The following is a 26196-nucleotide window of genomic DNA, read 5'->3' on the forward strand; positions in this document are numbered from 1 at the left end:
TTGAGCACAGATTTTTAGTATCTTGATTCAGCAGCAAATTGTGAACATTGTATTTGAGTTTCGCTGCATGCAAAGTTAGCAATTAGAAGTGGTTATGATAAGAACATTATATATAAATTGCTGTTTTGCCCGCATACCATATAAGTGTGTGCATGCATGTAGGTTTGTGTATATATGATAATTGTATAGGGAAAAGCTTTGAAGTAAATAAACCAGGTGAGAAATATTAATAAAAGATCACTTAAATTTGTATAACAATTTACTGCACTCATACTGAGGGATAGATACACTATTCATTTTGAGAGTTGACAACACTGAAATTTTTATCACTTACTTAGATGGAGTCTTACAGTCTATAAGTTGAGTAAAGAGGGTGATTGTTGGATTCCTGTTGATCGTCCATTGGGCTTTAATCAAGACAGCCTTATTTATAGAAAGGCAAGTGTACATTTTGTAATGAGCTGTGATGAGAAATCACAGGATGGGAATTCAACATGGTAAAGTAAATAGCAGTTCTAAGAATGAAAAGAAACACCATTTTATTATTTTTTAAAATATTTTATTTATTTATGATAGAGAATAAATAGAGAGCAAGAGAGGGAACACAAGAATGGGGAGCTGAAGAGGAAGAAGCAGTTTCCCTGCTGAGCCAGCAGCCCAACATGGGCTTGATCCCAGGATGCTGGGATTATGACCTGAGCCGAAGGCAGATGTCCAACAACTAAGCCACTCAGGCACCCCAAAATCACCATTTTAATTTATCTCTTCCTTCTTTCCTTTTTTTTTTCTTTAAAGAGAGAGAGAATGAGCAGTGGGGAGGGTAAGGCAGAGAGAGAGAGAAGCAGACTCCACGCTGAGCAGGGAGCCCAATGTGGGGCTCAGCCCAAGGACCTGGAGATAATGACCTGAGCCAAAGGCAGACACTTAACCAACTGAGCCACCCAGGCACCCCAATTTAACTCTTATTTCTAAGAAAAATGTGGCTCTTTTCCAGAGTGGTAAGATCTAAATAAATGGCAAAGAGTTGTTCCATTTAAGTCTGGGAGGTTTAAGAAAATAATTTGTGTAACACATATTCTAAAACCAAGCTAACATAAAAATGAATTCAGGAACTGTAGTAAAAATGGCATCTGGGTTCATAGTGGTAAGAGTATGGATGATTGAATTTTAGGTAATTTTTCTGTTCAGTTGTTTTTTGGGGGGGTCTCAATCTTGCTCTTTTTTTTTTAAAGATTTTATTTATTTGGGAGAGAGAGTGAGTGTGTGTGTGTGAGAGAGAGAGAGTAGGAGTTGGGGGAGAGGGAGAAGCAAACTCCCTGCTATGCGGGGAGACCCAGGACTCTGGATCATGACCTGAGCGGAAGGCAGATACTTAATCCACTGAGCCAGAGACGCTCCTCAATCTCCAAAAAAAAAATCACATGGGAGAAGCAGTAGCTGTGGAGAATAATCTTTAGATTTGGCTGCCTGGTTTCATCCAGTTCCCAAAGAGCATTTGGGACTTTCAGTCTAAGACCATTTGGTCACATGGTCTCCTGCAAAACCAGCTCTAGCTAACTGATGTCTGAAAGAAACTTGATCCTGGCATGCGTATTTTCAGTCAGAAATGGTGAGTAAACAGCAGAAACACAGGGTGCCTGGGTGGCTCAGTGGATTAAAGCCTCTGCCTTCAGCTCAGGTCATGGTCTCAGGGTCCTGGGAAGGAGCCCCGCATCGGGCTCTCTGTTCAGCAGTGAGCCTGCTTCCTCCTCTCTCTCTGCCTGCCTGTCTGACTGCTTGTGATCTCTGTCTGTCAATTAAATAAATGAAGTATTTTAAAAAATAAAAAAAATTTTTTTAAAAAGCAGCAAAAACACAGAGGACAAACATAAGCCCTTGGAGGAAGATGTAGGTTCCAAAAAAGGGAAACCAGGATTGAAGGTAAAGGAGGGGCAAGGTAAAAAGAGGGAAATGCTCACACGCACATACATACACACACAGAAAATGACCATGGAAAAGGTGAAAACTCCCAGCAAAAATGAAATGCATTTTACTGGGAGGAGCAAGGGGTTAGAGTCTACCCCATGCCATTTGTAAAATGTCCCTCATCGCCTTGGCCTTGGATATTTGGAAAAAGCAGTTCTGTATCTGAAAGCAATCTGAGGAATGCCGAGGGCTGAGGTCTTCATCTGGTGAAAGCCCCAGGGCCGAGCAGCCGAGGGGGATTCTTACTGAGATTTTTGGCAGCTGCAGTCCCCTTGCTGCCACTGCCCCGTGGAAGGTGACAGAGGACTGCCCTTCCTGTTGCTCATGGTGACAGGGTGAAGGGGTCTCTACCAGAAATGACAGTGGAACAGTAGGCAGAATCTGGGACTGTTGGACGCCATCCAGGGTGTACGTTGAGCTGGCTATTCTAGCACCTTCCGAGAGAGGGGCTTGTAGGTATTTACTCTGATCTGTCCCCTTTAGACTCCAAAAGAGTAACTCTAGATATGGGTTGTTTCTGTATGGCCTAAGGCTTCTCTCAAAGATGCTCTTCAGCTAGAGATTTTGTCAAAGCAGCAGGAGGGTCTGTTGAGAAGAGTGAATTGTATGGATTTCATTGTCTCCTGGTTACTAAACCAGAAAAGAACAGAAACCTATCTCTAAATTATTGACAGTTCTCTGTGGTGGGAATAAGGTGTGAGGGTAACTTCCAGTCCACGGTCCTCTCTCTAATGATGGCTAATATTTATTAAGTGCTCATTCAATCCTTTATGGGACAGTGCCTATTATTATTGTCATTTGACAGAAACGGGCCTGGGGTGGGGGGTTTCAGGCCCTGGGTTCTCAGGAATGCTTGCTGCACAGTTGAAATGCAGACCTAGGCAGCCTGCTCCAGCCAGCCACACCCAGATATATAAAATATATTTATTTATTTAACAGAGAGACAGAGAGAGCACAAATAGGCAGAGAGGCAGGTAGAGAGAGAGGAAGGGAAAGCAGGCTCCCGCTGAGCAGAGAGCCCGATGTGGGGTTCAATCCCAGGACCCTGAGATCATGTCCTGAGCCGAAGGCAGAGGTTTAACCCACTGAGCCACCCAGGTGCCCCCACACCCAGATATATAAACAGCCGAGGAACACCCGGCTGTTTGTAGTGCTGGTCAGTACTGACTATGGAGGAGCCACATTTATTTCAATTTCCCTTTATTTCTGTGCTCCCTCAGAGCCCATGACTTTGCCAGGGAGACCCCACCAACAATCCGTCCTCACTGTCCCTGTCCAGATGCCCTGGATTTTGTCATCTCTCCTGGAGGTTGATTTTCCTTTTTGTCTCTCCTGCTTCAGCAACATGAATTAAAAGCTGTCTGTCTTCTTACTCTCAAATGCCTCCTCATCAGGGTTTTCTGTTCAGCTATTAAGCACCTCCTGGGTTCTGGTGAACAGACTGACATATCCTTAGCTGTGGGCTTGGGAGAGGAGCTAGGGAAGGGATGTGTGAAACTCCCCTGGGATCCAGGAGTTGGGGAGATAGTAACGGGGCAGCCCAGTGGTACCTAAGGGAGGGGGGTGTGTTTAGTAATACAATTTAGAATGTGCGAAACCAGAAGCAAAATGAAATATCTCCCTTCCTAGTAAGAAAAAAATTTTTTTTACTGAAAAGCATTCCAATGATTGTGCAATTTATTTCACTGCTTGTAAACTTCCTGCAGGAAGCCTGGATAGACAGAGTGATAAGCCTTTCCTCACTCGCAGGGAGATTGTACACATGTCCAGTCTTAGGTGGTGGAACAGTTTTTCTGGCGAAGAGAAACTCCTCTATTATGCAGTGTCGGGCAGCCAGAAATGCCCTTCCTTCCCTGTCTGTGACCAGAAAGATAGCCTCTCTCAAGGCTTCCTTTGAAACTGTTGTTCCTGCAGCGCCTTTTCTGAGACCCCCATCAGAATTAATAACTCCTGGTTCTGTGCCCCTGTCAAAGATTTACATATATTTTATTTGACCTTGGACTTCTGCAGCTCACAGACATTTAGAGATTATAAGCTCATCATGGGGTTGGTGTTGATTTCTTTGATCCGTTCACAGTACCCTGTGTGGTACAGATAATAAATGCTTGTTAAACAAATGTGAGAGCCAAGGAAGCATTTCCAGAATGCCTGATGGCTGGGATTGAAGCAAGGTTAAGAAACCCGAGCCTCCAGTGTGGTGTGATGAGAAGCTGTTGAAAGGCTCTAAGGAGGGTATAACTTCATGCAGAGACAGGAGAGGGCTCTACCACGTCCATTCCTCTCTAATCTATTGCTGTGTCTGTGGATCAGAATTGTTCTGTTTTCGCCATTGGAGGGCTGCCGAGGGGGGTCTGTTCTTCCCCATCTTCATCTCCATGTGACTGTCCTTTGAGGTGTACTACCAGCTCCCGTTTTAAGTAATGTTTTTTATAATCCCATGAATCTGTCACACTTAAACAAACCTTAACTTTCCTAGAGAGTTAAGCAAACTCCTGACATTTAATTTTAATTGGAAGGGGGAAAAAAAAAGGGATCCAGACTATTCCATTACAGTCAGTTAAGGTCAGCCACCCAAGTCAGCAATAAAAAGCTCCTTTAACAATGAATTGTTCTCTCCTACTCCAGTAGGTCATCCTCAAGAAGGAAGCTTTAAAAACCGCCAAAATGAATTGTTGAACTCCAAGGCCATATCAACATGTAAGCCGTGGAGGGAAATCCCTCCCGGCAGAGAATGACTTACACATCTGCTGTGCGAACAGTGTCACAGATCCCCTTTGGAGAAGTTGTAGGAATCTGAACACATTTTGACTAGATGCTGATTGTTTAAGTGTTGGACATAACTTTGAGGGAGTACAAAGGTTGGGAAAGCAGAGCATTCTGACTCAGATGCCTGGACCTGCTGACCGTGAGAACCCAGGAGCACTCACCCAGGCTTCTAAGATCCGGTTGGGTTTTTCAGTATCGGGGCTGACAGCCATCAACGCAAGAAGGAAAAAAAACCTTTTCAAACTGGCCTGCTCACTAGGGCGAGTAACTGTTTCGGCCTAGAAAGTAGTGTGCGAGCCAGGTTTCTTTCATTTTACTACCTATATCCTTCCTGCAGTGGGAACAAGTTTAGTGTTTATTGCTTGCAAGTAAATTGCGTATTAACATGAGGAGTAACACTCTTTGATAAAGAATGCATGTTTTGTGGGGCACTGTACACGAGGAATTCACTTGTTAATTTTTATTTATTTTTTAAAAAGATTTTATTTATTTATTTGAGAGATAGAGAGCCAGAGATCTTGAACAGGGGGGAGGCAGAAGCAGATGGGCTCAGTCCCAGGACCCTGGGATCATGACCTGAGCCAAAGGCAGACACTTAACCTACCAAACCACCCAGGTACCCAATGGTTCATTTTTAACTTTCTAAATCATAAGGTTTCCTGCCATGGTCTCTTATCACACACATCAAGTAATTTCTTTCATATCATCAAAAATCTTGTCAGTTGTCAAATTTTCTCATGAATGTCATGATTTTTTCAAGTTTGTTTTAGTCAGAATCCAAATAAGGTATATACATGGTCATTGACAGTGTTCCTAAAGTCTTTACTATCTCTTTTCTCCCTCTTTTTGCTCTCCCATTCCCAGTGGTTTTGTGAGGAAATCTGGTCATCTTTCCTGTAGACTTCTTCGTAATTCGAATTGTGTTGATTGTATCCCTGTGCCATACTATTTTAGTAGCTCCTATTGTTTATGTAGATATAACACATACACTGTAACTCTTTCCCTAGAATGCAAAAAATCTCAGAACAACCTCAGACATGAATGAAATTGCCATGGTTTATGGCCATTTTTCCAGAGAACACGGTCAGATCATGTTTCCAGTGTTCCCTGTCTACTCTCTGCTGTCTCTTTGTGAAAAAGTTGCAAATGTATAAAACAATTGGGAATAATAGGTCACTCAGGAAGCACATCTGTGAAGCACAGTCAGATTCTCTTCAAAAATTACCACAAATCAACTCTTGCAACCATATACAACCTGACACAACTTAACACAAGTGCCAATTAGAAGAGGCAGGTTAGGCGATTCACAGACCTGTACCCCTGGGGATAAAAATACATTATATGTTTATAAAAAAAAATTGGAAGGGGAGGCGAACCATAAGAGACTATGGACTCTGAAAAACAACCAGAGGGTTTTGAAGGGTCAGGGGTGGGAGGTTGGGGGAACAGGTGGTGGGTAATAGGGAGGGCACGTATTGCATGGAGCACTGGGTGTTGTGCAAAAACAATGAATACTGTTATGCTGAAAAAATAAATTTAAATACTGAAAAAAAAAAAAGAGGCAGGTTATAGGGTCGTGTTGGCAAGGGGTACTCTTGTGTAAGATTCTGATACAAAGGGCTATGCTGTGTGCTTGGGAATTTCACTGAGGAAAGAATGAAGACAGCTTTGCTGATTGAGAGACCCCTCTCCCCCGAAATGGCATGTACCTTAACCACGGTAAAAGCTATAGTAAACTCTAAAAGAGCCTGTCCCAAATTTCAGGAATAGCTTTCTCAGCATCCAATGAAAATAGATTGATTAGTTAAGTACTGAAATTTGTTACATAAAATGAGTTTATACAGATCTAAATTTATGATTATAGACTCTTCAACCCAGTATACCTTTAGGAAATGTAATAATTTCAGAGAGAAAAATAGTTTTCAGTGGGGATAAAGAAATTTTTACCATCAAAGCCACTTCATATCCTATTTTGGCATATAATGGGCAGCATGGTCCTGTCACATAATAACCTGAGAGTTAAGTTTGACTTACACTTTTCTTATATTCCCTACTCTTTATAGATCAGTGACCAGGTCTAGTGTTACTGCCCTTACATTAAAAAATAAATTCTTAAGGTAGAATCTGGACCCTATTTTAACTTGGGAAGGGAATAACACTCTTTGATATAGGGCCTGCTTCTATCTGTTTAATAAGCAAAACGATGCTGAAGACTGCGTTACCCACAGCCGAGGAAGGATCCCTTTATGAAACACTTGCTGTGCACCAAAGACCTAAATTGTAATTTATCTGCTTTCCTTGTGCATTGATAGAAAGGATTCACTCAAAGACTGCATCTAGTTAGAGCATTTTTACAGGGCTCTCTTAATAATACTTCCTAAACCACCATCAAAGTGCTGGGTGCTGGGAATTCGTTAAGAAAAGGACAGAAGAATCCTTTATTACCCCAGTCTTCCTTGTGGCCAAGAATATTCATTGGTGATACTGAAATTTTAATATCTGGTTAAGACCTGTCTATGGCCAGTAAGAAGAATAAAACTGAAATCTATTCTGTCTTCCCTCTTTCCATCACATGCTCCTTTATTTTCATCTTAGGCCTGTAGAAGTAAGGGGGGGAAATAAAGTTTTGGTTCTTTAAGGGCTTGGTTCACATCTTGCTTCTGTTGGCTATAGTAGTGAGCATTCTTACTATAACAAGCAATAGACATGTTGACATAAATTCCTTAAAAAAAAATAAAAGAAATGGTTCATTAGTTACATATAACGGCCAGTGCTCATCATATCACTACATCAAAGATGTACTATATGTTGGCTAATTGAACATAATAAAGAAAAGAGAAAAGAAAAGGGACCACAGCCTCCCAGAGGAGAGATGGTGCTACCTTCAGGCGTGTTTCTGGTGATGTCCACAGGACACAGGCTCATCCCTGCCCTCTCCTGGTCTGGGCTTTGCTTTCTGTTGGCAACCTGTACCCCAGCTCTATTGCATGGAGTCACTACCTAAATGAAAGGATCTCATCATTCTTCCTTTTACTTCATTATTTCTTGGTCTTTGCCTTTCATTAGCTCCCTTCTTCTTACCCTTCAAGGATCCCTTCTTTTTTCCAAGACTGACTTTTCTCCCCATCTTAAATCCAAACCTTTCTGTCTTATCTGAGAATATAGAGATTGTGTCCATTAATCACCCACCCACCCCCCTTTAAAATCTTCTCTTTCTACTAATGTTCAGATCCTCCACCTTGCAACTAAAGTATTAAAGTATTGTCTGACCTCTTGGTTTCCATATCAAATGTGAAAATCTCTACTGTGGATATTAGTAAATGTTAATCTGCTTCCTTTCTTTTCCTGTTTTGGAGACTTGTCTGTGCTACTTAATCTCCATTCCCTCACCTCAAATTCAACCCTTTTAGTTCTGCGATACTCACCTTCTAAATCCTCATGGTAGGCTGAGAAATGCTTACCCCTATGCTCCAATGTCTATGCCAAAACCCTGAGATGGGGGAATGCAACCGTATTTGGAAAAAGGGTCTTTGCAGACATGATTAAGTTAAGGGTCTTGATAATTGGGTGATCTTGAATTACTGGGGTGGGCCCTCTCTGCCATCAGAAGGGTCTTTCTAAGAGAGAGGCAGGGACAGTTGGATACCAAATGTATACACACAAGCCAAGGAATGCCCCAAGCTGGGAGATAGTGGAAGAGGGAGGGAATAGATTCTGCTGTAGACCCCTTGGAGGTAGCACAGCCCTGGCCCTGCTGACCCTTTGATTTGGAGATGCCATGGAGCCTCTGAAACTGTGACAGAGGAACTTTGTGTTTCAGGGACCAGGTTTATGGGACTTTGTTATAGTGTCTACAGGAAACTAAATACAGCCCTCTTTTAACACTCTTGGCAAAATTATTAACCAGAGATGCATTGATTTTCACAAAGTGAACATGCCTGAATCGCCAGCACCCAGATCAAAAGGCAGAACCTTACCAGCTCTCCAGAAGACCTCCCCAACTCCCCTTTCAGCCATTGTCCTGCACCAAAGTGTCTGCTGTTTTGACTTTTAATACCAACTTTTCGAAACTCCTGTAAACAGAATCATAAGGTATCTACTCTTTTCTATTCGGGTTCTTTTAACAGTCTGTGAGATTCATTCATGTTGCCGCAGGTAGTCAGATTTTTAATTCTCACTGCTGTATGGCATCCATTATCTCTGTATAGCATACTTTATTTCTTCTACTATTAACGGTTTGCAAACAGTACTGTTATGAACATTTATTACATGTATTTTGATGAACTGTGTTTTTGTTGGGTATATGATGAGGAAGGGATTTCCTGAATCATAGATGCCTTTTCATTTTTCTCTATATTGTCTACATTGTCAATCTCATCTACACATGCTACTTCAACTGTTATGTCATCATGACTCTTAACTCTGATTCTGATTTCTGCTAAGATTCAGAATAACAGCTGTCAGTTAGATACACATGCATACACACACACACACAGGCTTAATGTGTCTCAATCCAATCTCAAGTTCCTACCAAAAAAGACATTTTTTTCTTGTGTCACTTGTGTTAATGGCAAGCCATAAATGTTAACCATTCAAGTTTGAAATCACCTTTAATTCTTTCTTTATCCTGCATCCACCAAATCCCTAAAGCCTCTTGAACTCCTTGCCATGTATTCTCTGTATTAGTTTAGGGGCACACTCTCCTTTAAAGGACTCCTCACTGATCTCCCAGCTTCCATTCTGTTTTATCTCTCAGTCTGTCCACAAAATCTAGGTTTATTTTCCCTAAATTTGATCCTGCCATACCCCTTCTCAAAACTCATAGATATGGATGGATCACTACTGATTATAGAATCAAGTCAAAATTCTTTATGTGGGCTTTGGGTGTTTTCATAATTGGACTTCAAACTCATTTCTATGAGTAATTATTTATACAAGGCTTCACTGGGAATATATATTTTAACACTGTCTTCAATAACATTTTTATGTTAAATTGTTCAAAGGGCTTCCTATTAACATTTCTTTCTTCATTTATTTGAGAGAGAGAATGTGTGTGTGAGCATGAGCAGAGGGAAGGGCCAAAAGATAAGGAGATTCCCCACTAGCTGGGAGCTTGACATGAGACTTGATCCCAGGACTCTGGGATCATGACCTGAGCTAAACGCAGACGCTTTATCGCCTTAGACACCCAGGTACAAGAAATTAATATTTCTTGTAATAGCTCCTTATAATAGCCATATATTGAGAGTTTGCTGTGCCTAGTGCACATGTAATCCTAACAACAGCTTTGTACAGTGAATACCTGTTCTTATTCTCCATTGACAGCTGAGGAAACAATAGCTAGTGAACTTAAGGTCTTGTCCAAGGTCATCCATCCAGAAACTTAATTAGGATTCAAGCACTGGAAGTCGTGAAACAGATTGTCTGCCATTTGCATGTCCATCACTCCTCTCAAGGGCCCTGGAGATGTTCTCCTTCCAGCTTTTCACCTCTGTGGTGTGCTTTCCTGAGGCTGCATCTCTTCCTGGCAGACAGGAAGAGACATCTCTTCCTGGCAGACCCTTCCTGGGTCCTGCCACTCTGGGATGGGTGCCTTCTATGGATATGTGCTAATTTGCCCCTCACGTTCTCTAAAGCTGGATCATCATGAACTGGATTCTTGGGGCTATTGTCTGGGCAAGGGGACTTTCATTTTTATAATACCAATCTTGTTTGGTTTTGCTCCTTCCTTCTCTCCTCCCCCTGCTTCCCTCTTTTTCTTTCCCTTTGTCTCTTTCTTCTTTCTTTCTCTGGGCTTCTCCCTCTTCTTCCCTCCTTCCTTTTACAGGAGCCATGGCTCTCAACATTTTTAAAAGCCAACTTCTGGAGGTTGATCACCTCTGATCACCTACCTCCCAGTCCTCACATTCTAGATTAAGAAAAAAAAAAATCAACACCTCTGTGTTATAATCAAACAAGCATTAAACAAGCAAATTAGGCTGGGGTGGGGACATTACATATACATTTGTTTTAGCAATATAAGAATGAATCATGTTTGGATCATTATGCATACATGTATTTATGGACCAAAATAATAATTGTTGACACAAATATGTATCATTATACATGATAGGGTTAACTAAATAATGTACAGGGAAATAAAATACTGATGAAGCTACAGGAGTAGTAATTCACAGCAGGAATTGCTAAACCATGATTAATTCAAGACAGCAGTGATGGTAGATTATTCTTCTGTCCTTCATGAAAGTCACAACAGTTTTACCTCTGCAGTAGGAGGTTTGCAATTTCCCAACATTGTATATCTGCCTAATTTTAGTAAACAGACTCTGAGTCTCTAGGGAACTCTACCAGGGCACTATTAGGTCATGAATAACATTTTAGTAATTTGCATACAGTAGATTCCTTGTAATTAGCCCTTATTTATTCATAATATAGAAGAATCAGTGGAGGGGCACCTGGGTGGCTCAGTCAGTTAAACATCTGCCCTTGGCTCAGCTCATGAACTGAGGGTCCTGGATCAAGCGCCGCATCAGGCTCCCTGCCCAGTGGGGAATCTGCTTCTCCCTCTGCTCTCCCCCCTACTCATTCTCTCTCTCCTTCTCTAGTAAATAAACAATCTTAAAGAAAAAAGAAAAATCAATAAAATGCAAGATATACTTCCATTAAGAATCTAAGATGGGATAAGCATTTGGGGGTTAGTATCTGTTCTTTAGGGGATCTCTGTTGGTTTACCAGTTCAGAATTCCCTGGGAACTGACTCAGTTCCCTACTGAGTTTCCTCCATTGCGCTGACCAAGCCCCAGGCATCTTGCCTCTTTCCTTTTCCTATGGTGCCTTTGATATGCAGTGCTTTTGTTTTTTGTCTACAATTTGAGGTGCTCCATTCCAACTCCATGGCCTGATGATGCCTCTTTCATGTTGGCTTCCGTCATCCCACCAGGCTTGGCCTCCCTGGTCCTTGAGTGTCACCCTCTGTATGTCCCCAGTGCTGGCCACATTCTGCCCTATGATTCTGTCATACTCATGATTCTGCCAACTCATGATTCTGTCCCACAAGAGATGGCAAAAACCAATCCAGTTAATTTTTTCTTTCAACTTTCATAACAGCAAATAACAAAACTTTTTATATAATAAGTGGTCAGGACATTTCTAGAATTAAATTGGTACTGGTGGGTCATCCTGGGGGATTAACCTGTCATGACTGAATGGCTAGTTCTGTGTGATAACTTGGGAAGTTCATGTATGTATGTATGTATACATGTATGTATATATGTATATATATGTGTGTGTGCACATATATACATACATGTATGTATACATACACACATACATATATACACACACACACACATATACCTATATGTAAAACTTGGGAAGTTGAGAATGAAGTTTGGAAGTGCTTTGTAGACTATAGTACTGGGCTCTTGTTGTCATCAGTGATCTAATGCCTAAGGAAAACATTGAATAGATAAAAAGTAACTGAACATTTATGTTCTGCTTTAACTCTACTTTGTACAAGCAACAGAAGCTCATGTGAGATATTTAACTAACAGATACAGTATTATAAAGGAAAAATGAGATAAAAAAAGAAAAACAGACCATGGACCACTGCCATTTAATGACCAAAATATAATTAGGCAAAACGGTTTTATGTTACTGCCCTAAAAATTTATTATGCTTTAATAAACCCCTGGTAAACCTAATTTTGTGCTCCATTTAACATTAACCCATTTGGAAGAAAGGAAAGAAACAATACCTCGAGTAAAAAATGTAAGAGATTTTTGTACCTTTCTGTATATTTTTAAACAGACTTAGTCTTCAGTTTGTTAAATATAGTTGTTTTACTCACAATATTACCATAAAAACTCAATCAGAAAATTATTAAGTTCATTTGGTCACAAAATACATAACAGAAATATATGCTTTGGTCCCCGTATCTTTTTTGTACCTCCAAATTTATGTTGTGATCTTGGGAACCTCTATATCCTGTAAATATAGGGTGTGGCTCAGTGAAGAATTAAGAGTGTGGACTCTCCAGCTAGATTGCTTAGGGTCAGATCTCTTAAAGGATAGAGGGGTACCACCACTTCCTAGCTGATTTTGGACAAATTATTTATACATTCTCTGCCTCTGTGTCCTGAAATAGTAATATTACCTACCACAAAGGAGTATTATGAAGATTGAGTTAATATTTGATCAGCATACAGTTCCTGGCACATCGTAATTATTAAATACATGTTTGTGAAATAAAGTGGATAAAGGGTAACCCATATGAGTGAGTTTCAAGAATTGTGGAGTATCAGGTGTTTATTATAATTACATCCTTTTTTTTTGCATTTTAGACATGATTTAATATCGTTTCACAAGGAAGATAATTTTCACCTGTTTGTTTTACTATTTTTGAGAAGATAGTCACCAGAGTCAGGAGGTAGCCATGATAAGATGATATTTTTGTTAAATAATGAAGTTTTCCTATTTTAAAAATGCTGTGTTACTGGAAGCCCCAGCCAGTATATCCAGGTAAAACAAGACACACAACAACAAAAACCCTAAACCATAGAAGACATACAGATTAGAAAGGAAAAAACAAAGCCATTTCTAGTTTCAAATGACATGGTTGTTCATGTAGAAAATTCCAGACATGTGCAAATAAAAAAAAAATAAAGTCTGGAACAAATAAGTGAGCTTAGCAAAGTCTCGGTATATATAGAAAGTCAATATATAAAAATCAACTGTATTTTTACATACTAGCAATGAACAACTGGGATTTGAAATTTGAAAGGATACCATCTATAATAGCATCAAAAAAATGAAACATTTAGGTGTAAATCGAGCAAAATACATGCAGAACCTGTGTATTGAAAATTATAAAATACTGAGGAAAGAATCAAAGAAGACCTAAATAAATGGAGAGATATACTATTTTCATGGATAGAAAGACTCAATACATGAAGATGTTAGTTCTTCCCAAAATGATCTATACATTTAATATACAATATCAGTCAAAATCCCAGGAAGATTTTTTTTAGCTATCAAGAGATAGCTCTAATCACAGTGATTCTAAAATTTACACAGGAAATCGAATAAAACTAAATACTTTTGAAAATAGAAGAATCAAGTTGGAAGACTTGCAGGACTTAATTTCAATACCTACCATAAATCCACAATTATCAAAACAGTGCAGTGTTGGCAAAAGATAGACATATAGATCAATGGAACAGAATCACCCAACAACAGAGCTGTATAAATGTAGCCAATTGGTGTTTGATGAAGAAGCAGAAGCAATTCAACAGAGAAAGGAGAGTCTTTACAACAAATATGAACCTTGACCCACACCCCACATCATTTACAAAAATTATTTTAACATGGATCATAGACCAAAATGTAAAATGTAAACTACAAAACTTCTGGAGAAAACTTTCTCTAGAGAGAAAACTTTCGTGACCTTGGATTAGGCAAAGATTTTTTTTTAAGATACCACACCTAAACCACAATCATAAAAGAAAAAAATTGATGCTTTGGACTGAAAGTTAGAAGCTTCTGCTTTTCTAAAAATCTGTTAGCAGTTTGGAAAGACAGGTCACAAACCCAGAGAAAGTATTTGCAAATCCCTTTATTTGACAAAGGAAAAATAATCTAGATAATGTAAAAGACCCACAAACCTCGACAATAAGAAAATAGATTCAACAATTTAAGAAATGGGGCATAGACTTTGATCACTTCACTAGAGAGACAGAAAAGTACATTTTACTCCATGGATATTAAAAAATACATTTAGAAAAGAATATACAACTATCAGAACCCATCAGTCACCTGAACCTGAAGTAGAAAAAAAAAAGTCAGTCTTTCTGAGTTGTTGTACCGTATGCAGTATTTTAAAATTATACAACAAGCATTTTTAATGTTCTATATAGCATCCCAAAATGGAGCTGTTCCTGCTCAGACATTCAGACCTGATGACTATGCCTTATTTTGCCTGTACCATTTATTTTGAATGTCTAGTTTCTCTCTTAATCTGAGTGCCTTCTCTAGTGCCTTTATTAATTTTAGCATCAAATCCCAGGAGCCCATTCTCTCAAAATCACCCATTTCCCCTCTTCTTGTGACAACTTTAACTTAACTAGTATTTTTCTTTGTGTGGCTCTCATTTATTTCTTGTCAACTACTGTTTGGTTGGTTTCTTTCAGCCCCATTTTACGCTCTCTCTTGATTTTCAAGCGCTGTGACTGACAGCGAGTGGCTGGCATCTGTGGGAAGAGGAAACAGTGGGCGCAGGAGGCAGATGGGGTGTGTAGGTGGGATGTGATGACTCATTTTCTCATGTTGGTTTTTGGTGTAGAAATGTTAAGGACCCCAAAAGAAAACCCTTTATTTGGGTTAGAAAGCCAGTAAGTCATTTTAGCCTTGGAAAAAATGTCTTTTGAAGCTTCTTTGACTTGGCTGCCTCTTTCGTAACCTCACTAAATTCTCTGTGCCTCCGTTTGATCTGATCTATTTCTCTTTCACAGAATGTGAATTCTAATCTCACATTCACTAGACAAGGCCAACTGCCCCAAACAGTTTCTTGAGAGTCTGCATTATTTTTTTGTGCTGCTGTTTGGTTTTACATCCACTTGGGTTTTTTGTGTTGTTTTTCTTTTATTTTGGTGGGTTCCTAAATTATAAAAGTAATCAATGTTCATAAGAGAAATTGTTAAAGAAAATATAGAAGGAATAAAGAAAAACATGCACAATCCCATTACATAGCTATTATCATGGTTTACATTTCGGTGTACAACTTTGCAGAATTTTTAAATTTCTAAATACACATGTGTATTCACATAGAAGATATACATTATAATGTATTTTATCTTAATTTTTTTTACTTAATATACCTTGAGTTTACCTCCATTGCTAAATATTCTTCTACAATATAGTTTTCTTTTTAAAATTATTTTAATTACAGGGTAGTTAACTTACAGTGTTATATTAATTTCAGGCGTACAATATAGTGACTCAACAATTTGGTTCTCAGTGATACATAGTAAACCATTATTTGGGGGTGCCTGTGTGGCTCAGAGGGTTAAGCCTCTGCCTTTGGCTCAGGTTATGATCTCAGGGTCATGGGATCAAGCTCCACGTCAGTCTCTCTGCTCAGCAGGGAGCCTGCTTCCCCCTGTCTCTCTGCCTGCCTGCTTGTGATCTCTCTCTCTCTGTCAAATAAATAAATAAAATCTAACAAAACAAAACAAAACAAAATCACTATTTGAATCTAACTATGTACCTACGTACCTATCTGCCTACCTACCTAACTAACCATTTTCCTGTTAATGGATATTTAGGTATTTTCCATTTTTATTGTAAAAAATATATTTCAGTCGACATACTTACAAGTAAACCTGACACATTTATAGGGATTTTCTCAGGGTAAATTCTCGGGAGTAGAGCTATTGGGTCAAAAAGTATGCATAGCTTTAAGGATTACTGAGGTCTCCTGGAAAGTTTAAAATTCTCCTTGACTTGTCAGAATGTCATTTCTCTGCATCTTCACTGGGCATTCTTTAATTTTTTTGACTACTTGTTAGACAAAAAAATTAGAACTTTAGAGTTTGCTTAACGTGCATTTGTTAGTAGTGAGGTATAGATTTCTTTGTGTATTTATTTATCATTTTAGTTATTCTCTTGTGAATTTGCCTGCCTATGCCCATTGCCTGATTTTCTATTGTAATGTCTTTATGGCTGCTTCTTTGTTCTAAACTGACCAGTAAGAGATGATTTATATGATATTAACCTTTAATCTGTCACACATTGCAAATATGTTTAACATTGCAAATATGTTTAACTTTGCAAATATGTTTAACAAATTTTCTGTTAAATTTGTAGTAAGGTATGTTAACATTTTCATCGTAATTGTGATTTGGAATTGTCCTGCCATTGTATTTTCTAGATACTATGATTACAAAGGGAGCTCTTGGTTTTCATAATAATTTTACATCTCAACACCTTATTAAATTATATTATTGCTTATAATAGTTATTTAGTTGATTCTACTGGGGTTTCTTTGTTGACAACCAAAACATCTGCAAGTAATGATAATTGTGTGTTTGATTTTATAGTATTACATCTCCTTACTTTGTGACATTAGCTGGGATTTTCAGAAAGCCAACTAGTAGTAGGAATAATTGACTGCCTTGTCTTTTTCCTGATTTTTACAGAATACTTATAAACAACGAAGTTGATAGTTGCTGTGCATATATAATTTTTTTAGAGAGGGAGACTGAGAGTAGGGTGCGGAGGAGGAGAGGGAGAGAGAGAGAAAATTCCATGCAGGCTCCACACCCAGCCTAGAGGCTCGTGTGGGCCTGGATCTCACAACCCTGAGATCATGACCTGAACCGGAAATCAGGAGTCAGATGCTCAACTAGTGAGCTACCCAGGTGCCCCAGAATATACATTACTTTTCGTGTTAAAGGAGTGCCCTTCTATTTTTGTTTCTATTTTTAATAAGAAATTCCTTTTGAATCTTAATTAAAGGACTTAGGGCGTCTGTGGAGATGCGGGTGATTTTTTTTTTCCCATTGAGATATCTCTGCATTCCCAAAATAAATTTTAAACCATGATCTAGTTTTCTTATAGTATAATGCTTGGTGAATTTTTTTTTCATTTTTCTTTCATATTTTTGTCCATGTATAAAGTGAGTTTGAGACTAACCTATATTTCATTTTTTTGACATTAGTATCAGATATTGCTATCAGGTTTATACTACCTTGGTATAGTCATCTCTGAGCTTTGGTAGAATTTTTTTCTGTGGTTATATTTCCTTCTCAGTCATAATTTTCTGTACCTTTGCTTGCTTTCTTTCTTGAGTACACTTGCTAGAGCCTTGCTGTATATATATAATGATAATTAATTAGTTAGTTATAAAATACAACTCTGGGGACACCTGGGTGGCTCAGTCAGTTAAGCCGCTGCCTTCAGCTCCGGTCATGATCCCAGGGTTCTGGGACCGAGTCCCACATCGGGCTCTTTGCTCGGCAGGGAGCCTGCTTCTCTCTCTACCTCTGCCTGCCACTCTGCCTGCTTGTGTGCTTGTTCTCTCTCTCTCTCTCTGACAACTAACTAACTAAATAAATAAACTTTTAAAAAAATAAAATAAAATACAGCTCTGGATTAATTTATAAATCTTACCTATTTCCTTTTTTAAAAAATATTTATTTATTTAATTGGGGGAGGAAGGGCAGAGGCAGAGGGAGAGAATCTTGAGGAGACTCCACACAGAGTGTGGAACTGGTCGTGAGGCTCTGTCACTTGGCCCTGAGATCATGACCTGAGCTGAAACCAAGAATCAGCCATTTAACTGACTGAGCCACCCAGACGCTCCCCCGTTTGCTTTCTTAAACCTCATTTTACGTTTACTGCTTATTGCAATAAATGGATCTGCTTCTGGAAACTTTGTTGACTTATTTTAATGTTGAAATTCAACAGAGAGCGTTAACCCCAGCATCCCACCATTGTAGATTTTGCTCAGTTTCCAGTAATTACAGGATCACCTTCGTGTTTAAAAAAAAAAAACAACGACGACGGGGGCGCCTGGGTGGCTCAGTGGGTTAAAACCTCTGCCTTTGGCTCAGGTCATGATCCCGGGGTCCTGGGATTGAGCCCCACATCGGGCTACCTGCTCAGCAGGGAGCCTGCTTCCCCCTCTCTCTCTGCCTACTTGTGATCTCTGTCTTTCAAATAAATAAATTTAAAAAGAAAAGAAATGTTCAAAAAAAAAAAAAAAGATGCAGGTTTGCTGCATTTTCTAAAAACCACTTCCGTCCGGGTAGAGCTACAAATTCAAAATTCAGTGGTAAGCAAGGAGGGAAAATCCCTATCCTTTCCTCATTTCCTCTTTGAATACTCAGTCGTTGAAACCAAAATGTGCTTACTGGGCATTATTCAGGTGTCATCTCCTGGGGGGGACTTTGTTCTCTGTTTGCAGATATCGCTGTGGTGGAGATGAGTGATGCCTTCCGACAGCCATCCTTGTTTTACCACCTCGGAGTGAGAGAGAGCTTCAGCATGGCCAACAACATCATCCTCTACTGTGATAACAACTCAGACTCTCTGCAGTCTCTGAAGGTACCTGACCTGTTTGCTAAGTATTTACTTGGGGCACCAGGGTCCTAGAGATACCTCTCTGTCCCTGTGAAAAGCAATGGAAGCAGCTTACATTTGTGAAAGCTTGTTTTTGCCAGTCCAATAGTCATACAATTCCTCATGACATTTATCTAGAATTCAATGTAGAAATTTGATGATACACAGGTAGGAGAATCTTAGTGTTGAGTTCTGAGCTGGAGTTTGAGTTGCTATTGAGGAAACTGCGTTACTAGAAGTTGTCCGTGCCCACTGCCTGCCCGAGAAAGATCTGGAAGTTTTGTAAGCATGGTCAGGCCCTGAGCTGTATCACCGTTGGGGGGTTTTCATCGGGCACACCTGTCTTCCACTGGAAATCCGCCTCTTACTGGAAGGACTCTGAATATCAGATCTTCTCTCACGGATTATCACCAGAAAACTGCCATCCTCTTGACTAGGAAATGCTTTCAATAACTTAATAGCTTAGGGAAAGGGGAGATAAGAACCTACTATATTTGTCTACAAATTCTGCGGACCCCATGTCATTCTCTCCAGGATAGGAACATAATTATATGAAGGCATTTCTTCCGTCCAGAAAGATTGTCTAAAATGCTTTTGCAATACAATCATTGTGCGATTCTTTGAAAAGCATTTAACAATTCAGTGAAACTCATGCTGAACCTGATATCATCCATTTCCTTTGTGAAACTTCCAACTAGCTTTATGTGGCTTTTTCTCATCTATATCTTCCAGTTTTCAAATAGAAGCCAACCTTGGGATGTGGAGTCCTAAAACCCAGAGCCGTATTTCTAGTGGCTTAGTAATTGTTATATGAAGAACTCTAACTCCAGGACCGTGGAAAAAAAAAAAAAAGACAAAAAAGAAAGTAACATTTTGCTTTTATCTGAGTGTCTAAAGCTTATATGGCTTTTTCTGAGAAATCTACAGTTACTTTTAGCAAATACATTTACTGCATGCCAGGCAATGATAGGCTAACCCTTTCTAGAATACTCTGAAATTCAAGTCCCAGGATATTTGCCCGCTCTGTCTGCATCTGGTTTTTGTTTTTTTGTTGTTGTTTTTTTTTTTTTTTTAACCGGGGCAATTCTTTAAGCTGCCCTACTTTATTTTACGTTAGATTTACCACTCTAAGTAAAGCATCATCAAATTTTGTGTGTTGTATTTTAATTAAACATTTTGATTTGCTACTATTTACATTAACAGTGATAAAGGAATGAGATAGTTTTATTTATTCTTTTTATTGTACTATTTTATTTTCTTTACATTAAGTATTCTAAGCGGGCAGTATAGTCTCAGACATTTTTCACTCTACCCTCTTTTTTTTTTTTCCCATTTTATTTATTTTTTCAGCGTAACAGTATTCATTCTTTTTGCACAACACCCAGTGCTCCATGCAAAACGTGCCCTCCCCATTACCCACCACCTGTTCCCCCAACCTCCCACCCTTGACCCTTCAAAACCCTCAGGTTGCCCCAACCTCCCACCCCTGACCCTTCAAAACCCTCAGGTTGTTTTTCAGAGTCCATAGTCTCTTATGGTTCGCCTCCCCTCCCCAATGTCCATAGCCCGCTCCCCCTCTCCCAATCCCACCTCCCCCCAGGAACCCCCAGTTTGTTTTGTGAGATTAAGAGTCATTTATGGTTTGTCTCCCTCCCAATCCCATCTTGTTTCATTTATTCTTTATTCTTGCCCTATTGGTAGCTGGTGATTTCATTTAGGACTACTCTTTCCTGGGAAAATTTTTAAAAGCTGAATTAAAATTACATTAGAGAGAAAGAATTGAAGCTAATATTATCAGAAATTTGTATGGGATGAATACACTGATTTATTTAATTGCCTTTTACTAGCTTTTGTTTAAAAGTGTTATTGGTATGTGAATATAGTAGTTCTTTTAAAAGGCTAGTCGAGCTAAAATACACTCATTTATCTTGTACATAATAGCTGCTAGTAACTGAGCACTTACTCTGTGCTTTTCCCACTTATATTTTCACATTTAATTCTAAAAACATCCCTGCGGGGTATATTATGTCCTATTATATCACCGTTTTATAAAACTGCAAACTAAGGCTCAAATAAATTCAGTCATTTGCCCTAGGTCATGTAACTAGTAAAGCCTAGGTCTGCCTAATTCCAAACCCAACCTCCGAACCACTAAACTTTATTGCAATTTCTTCTAGTTAGAAGGATATCCAACTTTCCCTGCTTAGTGTGTTCCTTTAGAAAACCCATCAACTATGTCTGCCCCCCGCCCCCGAGTTGTTCCATGAGACACCCATCCTTTCTTTTCTGTTCCTCTTTCCATTAACTTAAGCTTTTGCCATTGTTGTTGTTGTTTTTAGTTTGTTCCTAGCCCAAATAAGTGTCTGGTTGCAGAGGACAAAGACTCTGGGATAGAAAATATTTTTTTCAATCTAATAATTTCCTGAGCCCTAGAAATTTTTCTGATCCTCTGCTGTTGAGAAAAGTCCATGTGTGTGTGTGTGTGTGTGTGTGTGTTTAATTTTACTAATTTCTGTTACAGTTCATTATAGGTGTAATCCCTGCCTTCTTCCAATAGAAAAGAAAATTGCTATGAAATAAGGCAGAACAAGAGTTATTATACATAAGCTGTTCTGTATAGATCAGCCTAATAAAATAAAAACGAAGCTTGTCCCTGTTTTTGCAGAGCAAATACAGAATGAGAATGCTATTCTTGTCACATAGCTAGCTTCCCTTACATTGATTCTTTGGACATCTAGAAAGTACAGCTATACCAGTTTAATTTTCATTTGCTGTTCTTTATTGAAGACAGCAGTTTCTCTTTGACAGTAAATTCTCTGGATGAAATCATAGGAAAAAACCTTTAAGGTTCAGCTCCTAAAAAATAATGGATAGGAATCCATAAAAGTACCTGAAAACGACATCTGAGTTTTCTTATGAAAGGATATTGAGAATTTAATCAAATCAGATACTTGCAGTAAGCTTTGTATCCATTGGAAATCACAAGTACTCTTCTAGAAGAATGAAATAGTTAATTTTTTTTTCAAAAAAAAAAAAAGATCATTGCACGTTGAGAAAGAGAAGTTGGTATTTTTCCCCCTTAGCATTTTAACAACACAATTTTCACAGTTTTCTTTAAATATCATGACAACTTCTTAGGTGTCTGCCAATGAGACTCTATGCTAAGACTTATATTTGCTTGAAAATAAGAAATGGTCGAAATGGTATTTTTCAGATTACCTTCATGCATTACAGAAATGATCAGACCTCCACTTGGGATCTCTCAGTAAATACGAGCATTAGGTCTGGACATTACTGACCAATGAGCTGTGAGGCGGCAGTGCACGGCCATTGTGAGAGTGTGGAAATTATTTTAATGAGCCATTTCTTCTAGCATCAGAAATTCCTGTTTAACAGCAGCTCTCAGCTCCACTCCTTGAGATTCTTCCCCCTTTTCCCTTCTTCAGCTCCCTCTCTTCCTTGTAGGCCACTCCCCACTCACTTCAGACAATGCTGCTTAGAAAAACAAAGCAAGACAAAACAAGGAAATACCACTGCACACCATCAGATAGTCAACAGTTAAAGCCCTTAGGATGCCCAGGCCCAGGCTGTGGAGAGTGGGAAGCAGGCCCAGCTGATGGGAGGGGATGTTGGCATTACTTCCAAAGAGCAGTTTGGCAACACCTACTATTATCAGATGAGCATGGCACCAAGACTCAGCAACTCTTGCCTCTCGATTTGCACCGCAGAACGAGTCTGTGGCATGCAGAAGGAGATCTAATCAACAATATTATATTGACATTGTAATAACCCCTCCCCCAAAGGAATTGGTAAATACCTATCAAGGAGAGAATGAACAAACACCATCTGGTGTAGTCAGTTAGTGGACTATTACAGAGCACTTAATATGAGTTAACTAGAGCTTTCATGTCACTATCCATACAGCTCAAGAACAGTGTTGGGAGCAAGAACAAATTATAGAAGCATGTGTGTGGTATGATGCCATCCGTACAAAATCGAATCACATGCAAGACAGTGCTTTTATACCTACTTGGGTTACAAAGGACTGACATTTGTGTGGGAATCACAAAAAATAAATTCAGAATAGTTATCTCTTTGGGAGATAGGAGTAGAACAGAACCGGGAGGAAAGACAAGCATCTTCAAGCTTACCTATTAGATTTCTAAGCCAAGGTGGTATATACATGGGTGTGTACTAATTTCTGTACTTTTTATATAGTTGAAATATTTCACAATTAATTCTTTTTTTAAGGAAGAAGTCTCTGATACTTTGTTATTGTATCTACCAGGATAGTTATTTTGGGCATTTGAATCCCCAAATCACTTATAATTTCTTTTTCCTAATGTTCTAACTGTGATTACAAAGGCTCAGATGCGTTTGGGTCTTTCTGCACCAAGATGGGCTTTATTCCCATTTTATCTACTACAGAGTAAAAATATCTTAGAGATTGATATGCGTGTCAGTTAGTGGGGACAAAGCTTGTGTTGAAAAATAATGATTATGTGAGAGTATCCTCTTTTCAAGAAATTTAGTTGGATTTTTCTCTTTACTCATTGCTGGCAAAGTTGTTTTACAGACGGGATTCTCCTTAGTAGATTGATCTCTGCAGCAATCTGTTTATGTGCTTAATCCTTCACAATCCCGCTGAGGAGATCCACACATACGTGATAGTGGAACCGCTTCCTCTGCCTCGGTGCATCTAGTATTTTCTAGATTGGAATCTGACTAGCATGAAATCATGGGTACACGAACCAGAATTTGTATACCATCACTAAAATAGCCCTTTAAGAATCATCCATTTTTAACAGTATGGCAGTTCTTCAAAAAATTAAAAATAGAATTACCACATGTTCCAGCATTTTCACCTCTGGACATACACCCGTAAGAGTTGAAAGCAGGCTCTCAAAGAGATGTCTGTGCACCCGTGTCCCTAGCAGCGTTAATTCACGGTAGCCAGAAGGTCGAAGTGACCTAAATGTCCATCAGTAAATGGATGGATAAAACAAAATGGTATATGCACACAATAAATTATTACTTAGTCTTTAAAAGGAAGGAAATTCTGACACATGCTACAACAGGGGTGAAACTTGAGAACTGTCACAGTTGCTCGTTCAGACAGTTCTGTGGTACTTAAGCTCCTTTCTCTGCAGGTACAGGGGGAATCCAATCTCTTTTAGAACTTATTGTGAGAAATTGCATATTAAGTCTGTTTTTCTGATACTTAATCATTTCCACTTAAAGCAAATTGTGATAGTTTTGAAAAGAGTCGTGATGTTCTTGTTGTCCATTTCAGTGATTATGCCAGTTTCCAGTAAATTGATGAAGACGTGGGGCCATTTTTGGTACAAATACCTCAAACCTAAATTGAATTACTTGTGTGTGGTGAATCCACTCAGATTCCATAATGTTCTCAAACCCATCAATTTTTCCCCTCTCACACCCCCAATTCCTCTTCTTAAAGTTTTACCTCCCCTATCAAAGTTAATTATTAAGAGGAATTTAGTTTTTGTTTGAATTGTGTAGGAAATCAGCATTTGTATTTTTCCAATGGTTTGTGATTTTTTTTTTTTAGTTTAACAGTGAATTTTATTGGATTCTTTTCAGCACTTTTTAATAGCACCTAACTTGGCCAGTAGTATAAATTACACACTCAGTAAATGTTAGGGAAAGAGTCATTTGGAAATATGATCCTATAAAGTAGCTTAACAATTTAATAGTGAACTGGAAGCAATGAACCTGTGCCCTTTTACTAGGAAATGCTACCTCTGGACATTCCCGCAAGCATCTTGCTTACTTGATAACCGACCACTAATTGGTAAATCATGGCACTCTGTCCTGTCTCTGGTGCGACATAGCCCTCACACACACTTCGTATTATTTCATGGCGAGATCTTTCTTTCTGTTGAGAGAGGAGACCGTCTTGTTTCTTTATTTTACCTCTAGGAATGATCTACCTTTCTCTGAGCTATAGTCATTCCACATCAAATTAGAGGGAGGGAGGAGTAATTTGGGGGAGAAGCGGATGAGCAGTACACGTGAGCACTGCTTTCTCAAGACTTGAATTGACAAACTCGAGGCATGGTTTATTTAGTGCAAGTTGATTTCCCAGTTGTAGAATCCATTCCTGAGGTTTGGGAAAGGGCTGGAGACTGGAGAATCCAGTTTTCTTTCATGTCAGTTAGCAGTATCACCTCTACTGAGGAATTTTCTGTATACTGGATAGAGTATACCTTTGCTTTCCTTTCTAGTACCTCCTTTATCCTCCCCACCCCTGCCCACCATTTCTAGTGTCCAATTGCCATTTTGTCAAAGAGAGAAGAAAGTCTGTGCTGCAGTGTGAATGGAAGATGTCATCATATCACTAGCTTGGCACCAGATATTTTTCATTGGTAGAGACTTTCATCATAGGCCCATGAGTTTGAATACCTTAAAGAACAAGAAGGAATGCTTCTGTATGCAGAAGATAGATGTCTGAAAACCTTCTGACTCCCACCCAAAGGGGGCAAGGCTTGTCTGAATTCTATTCCCTTTTGCTCAGTATAAATAAATGATCCTTCTAGGCAGGTTGATCTCTGTGGCACTCCCACCCATCATCCGATTCTCCAACCCGTCATCTGATTTAGGTCTTTTAGAATACATCCTTGACATTTTTACTGAAATTTATGTGAAAAATGTGATTTACTGTACAGAAATTCATGATACCTCTAGCTATACAACGATAGGGTTTTTTTTTTTTTTTGAGAAGAAATACCTGCATTTGAATAATTTGGTCCGATTAGGTGTTGCTGAAAGAAACAGCTGGTGTCGAAGAAGAGGAAGTTAATTATAATAGCTACACATTATAAGGAGAAGTTTGTGTTAAAAAGCTGTTTCCAATTCTCTATGTGTAAAATGTCACTAGTCAGCATCCCTGCCCCATTTAAAGACCCATATCTATTTACACCAAGACATATTTATTTAAATATAAAATAAAATTCAGAGGGAAGGAGAAGAGAGTCTAGAATTTCTTTTAGGATTGCTTTCCAGCTTTGGTATAATTTAACTTGACTTTTGGCACAGGTTGCTTTAATTGACAATTGCTTTCATCAAGAGAAGGATGTGTTCTCACTACGGATCACAAAACAGTACAGGTATACAGTGTCTCTAGATCTGGTAAAATAGAAACCAGTTTGGAGTTGTTTGCCTTGATAATAGTAATACTCATACTGTGTATGTCCTTAAAATGCTTAAAGTATTTTCATAAGCTTATTTCAGTTGTTCTTTAAAAGCAATCCAAAGAGATAGACATGTTAGGTACTTGCTACATAGATTAGACAGATAAAAGATACTTTCTTTCCAGACAAGAAA

The 26196-nt window shown here is 39.0% G+C and overlaps 1 protein-coding gene across 1 annotated transcript in view; it reads left to right on the forward strand.

The window, feature by feature from the left end:
* The window catches only part of MAP3K5 (mitogen-activated protein kinase kinase kinase 5), a 203734-nt gene that overhangs the window by 47848 nt on the left and 129690 nt on the right, over positions 1-26196 (forward strand). Inside the window, exon 2 of the mRNA XM_046005093.1 lies at positions 18695-18834. Within this exon, the coding sequence (XP_045861049.1) occupies positions 18695-18834 (140 nt within the window). The remainder of the gene's footprint in view (positions 1-18694; positions 18835-26196) is intronic.

This window comes from Meles meles, chromosome 5 (genome assembly GCF_922984935.1).
Source record: "Meles meles chromosome 5, mMelMel3.1 paternal haplotype, whole genome shotgun sequence".
In the NCBI taxonomy this organism is placed as follows: domain Eukaryota; kingdom Metazoa; phylum Chordata; class Mammalia; order Carnivora; family Mustelidae; genus Meles; species Meles meles.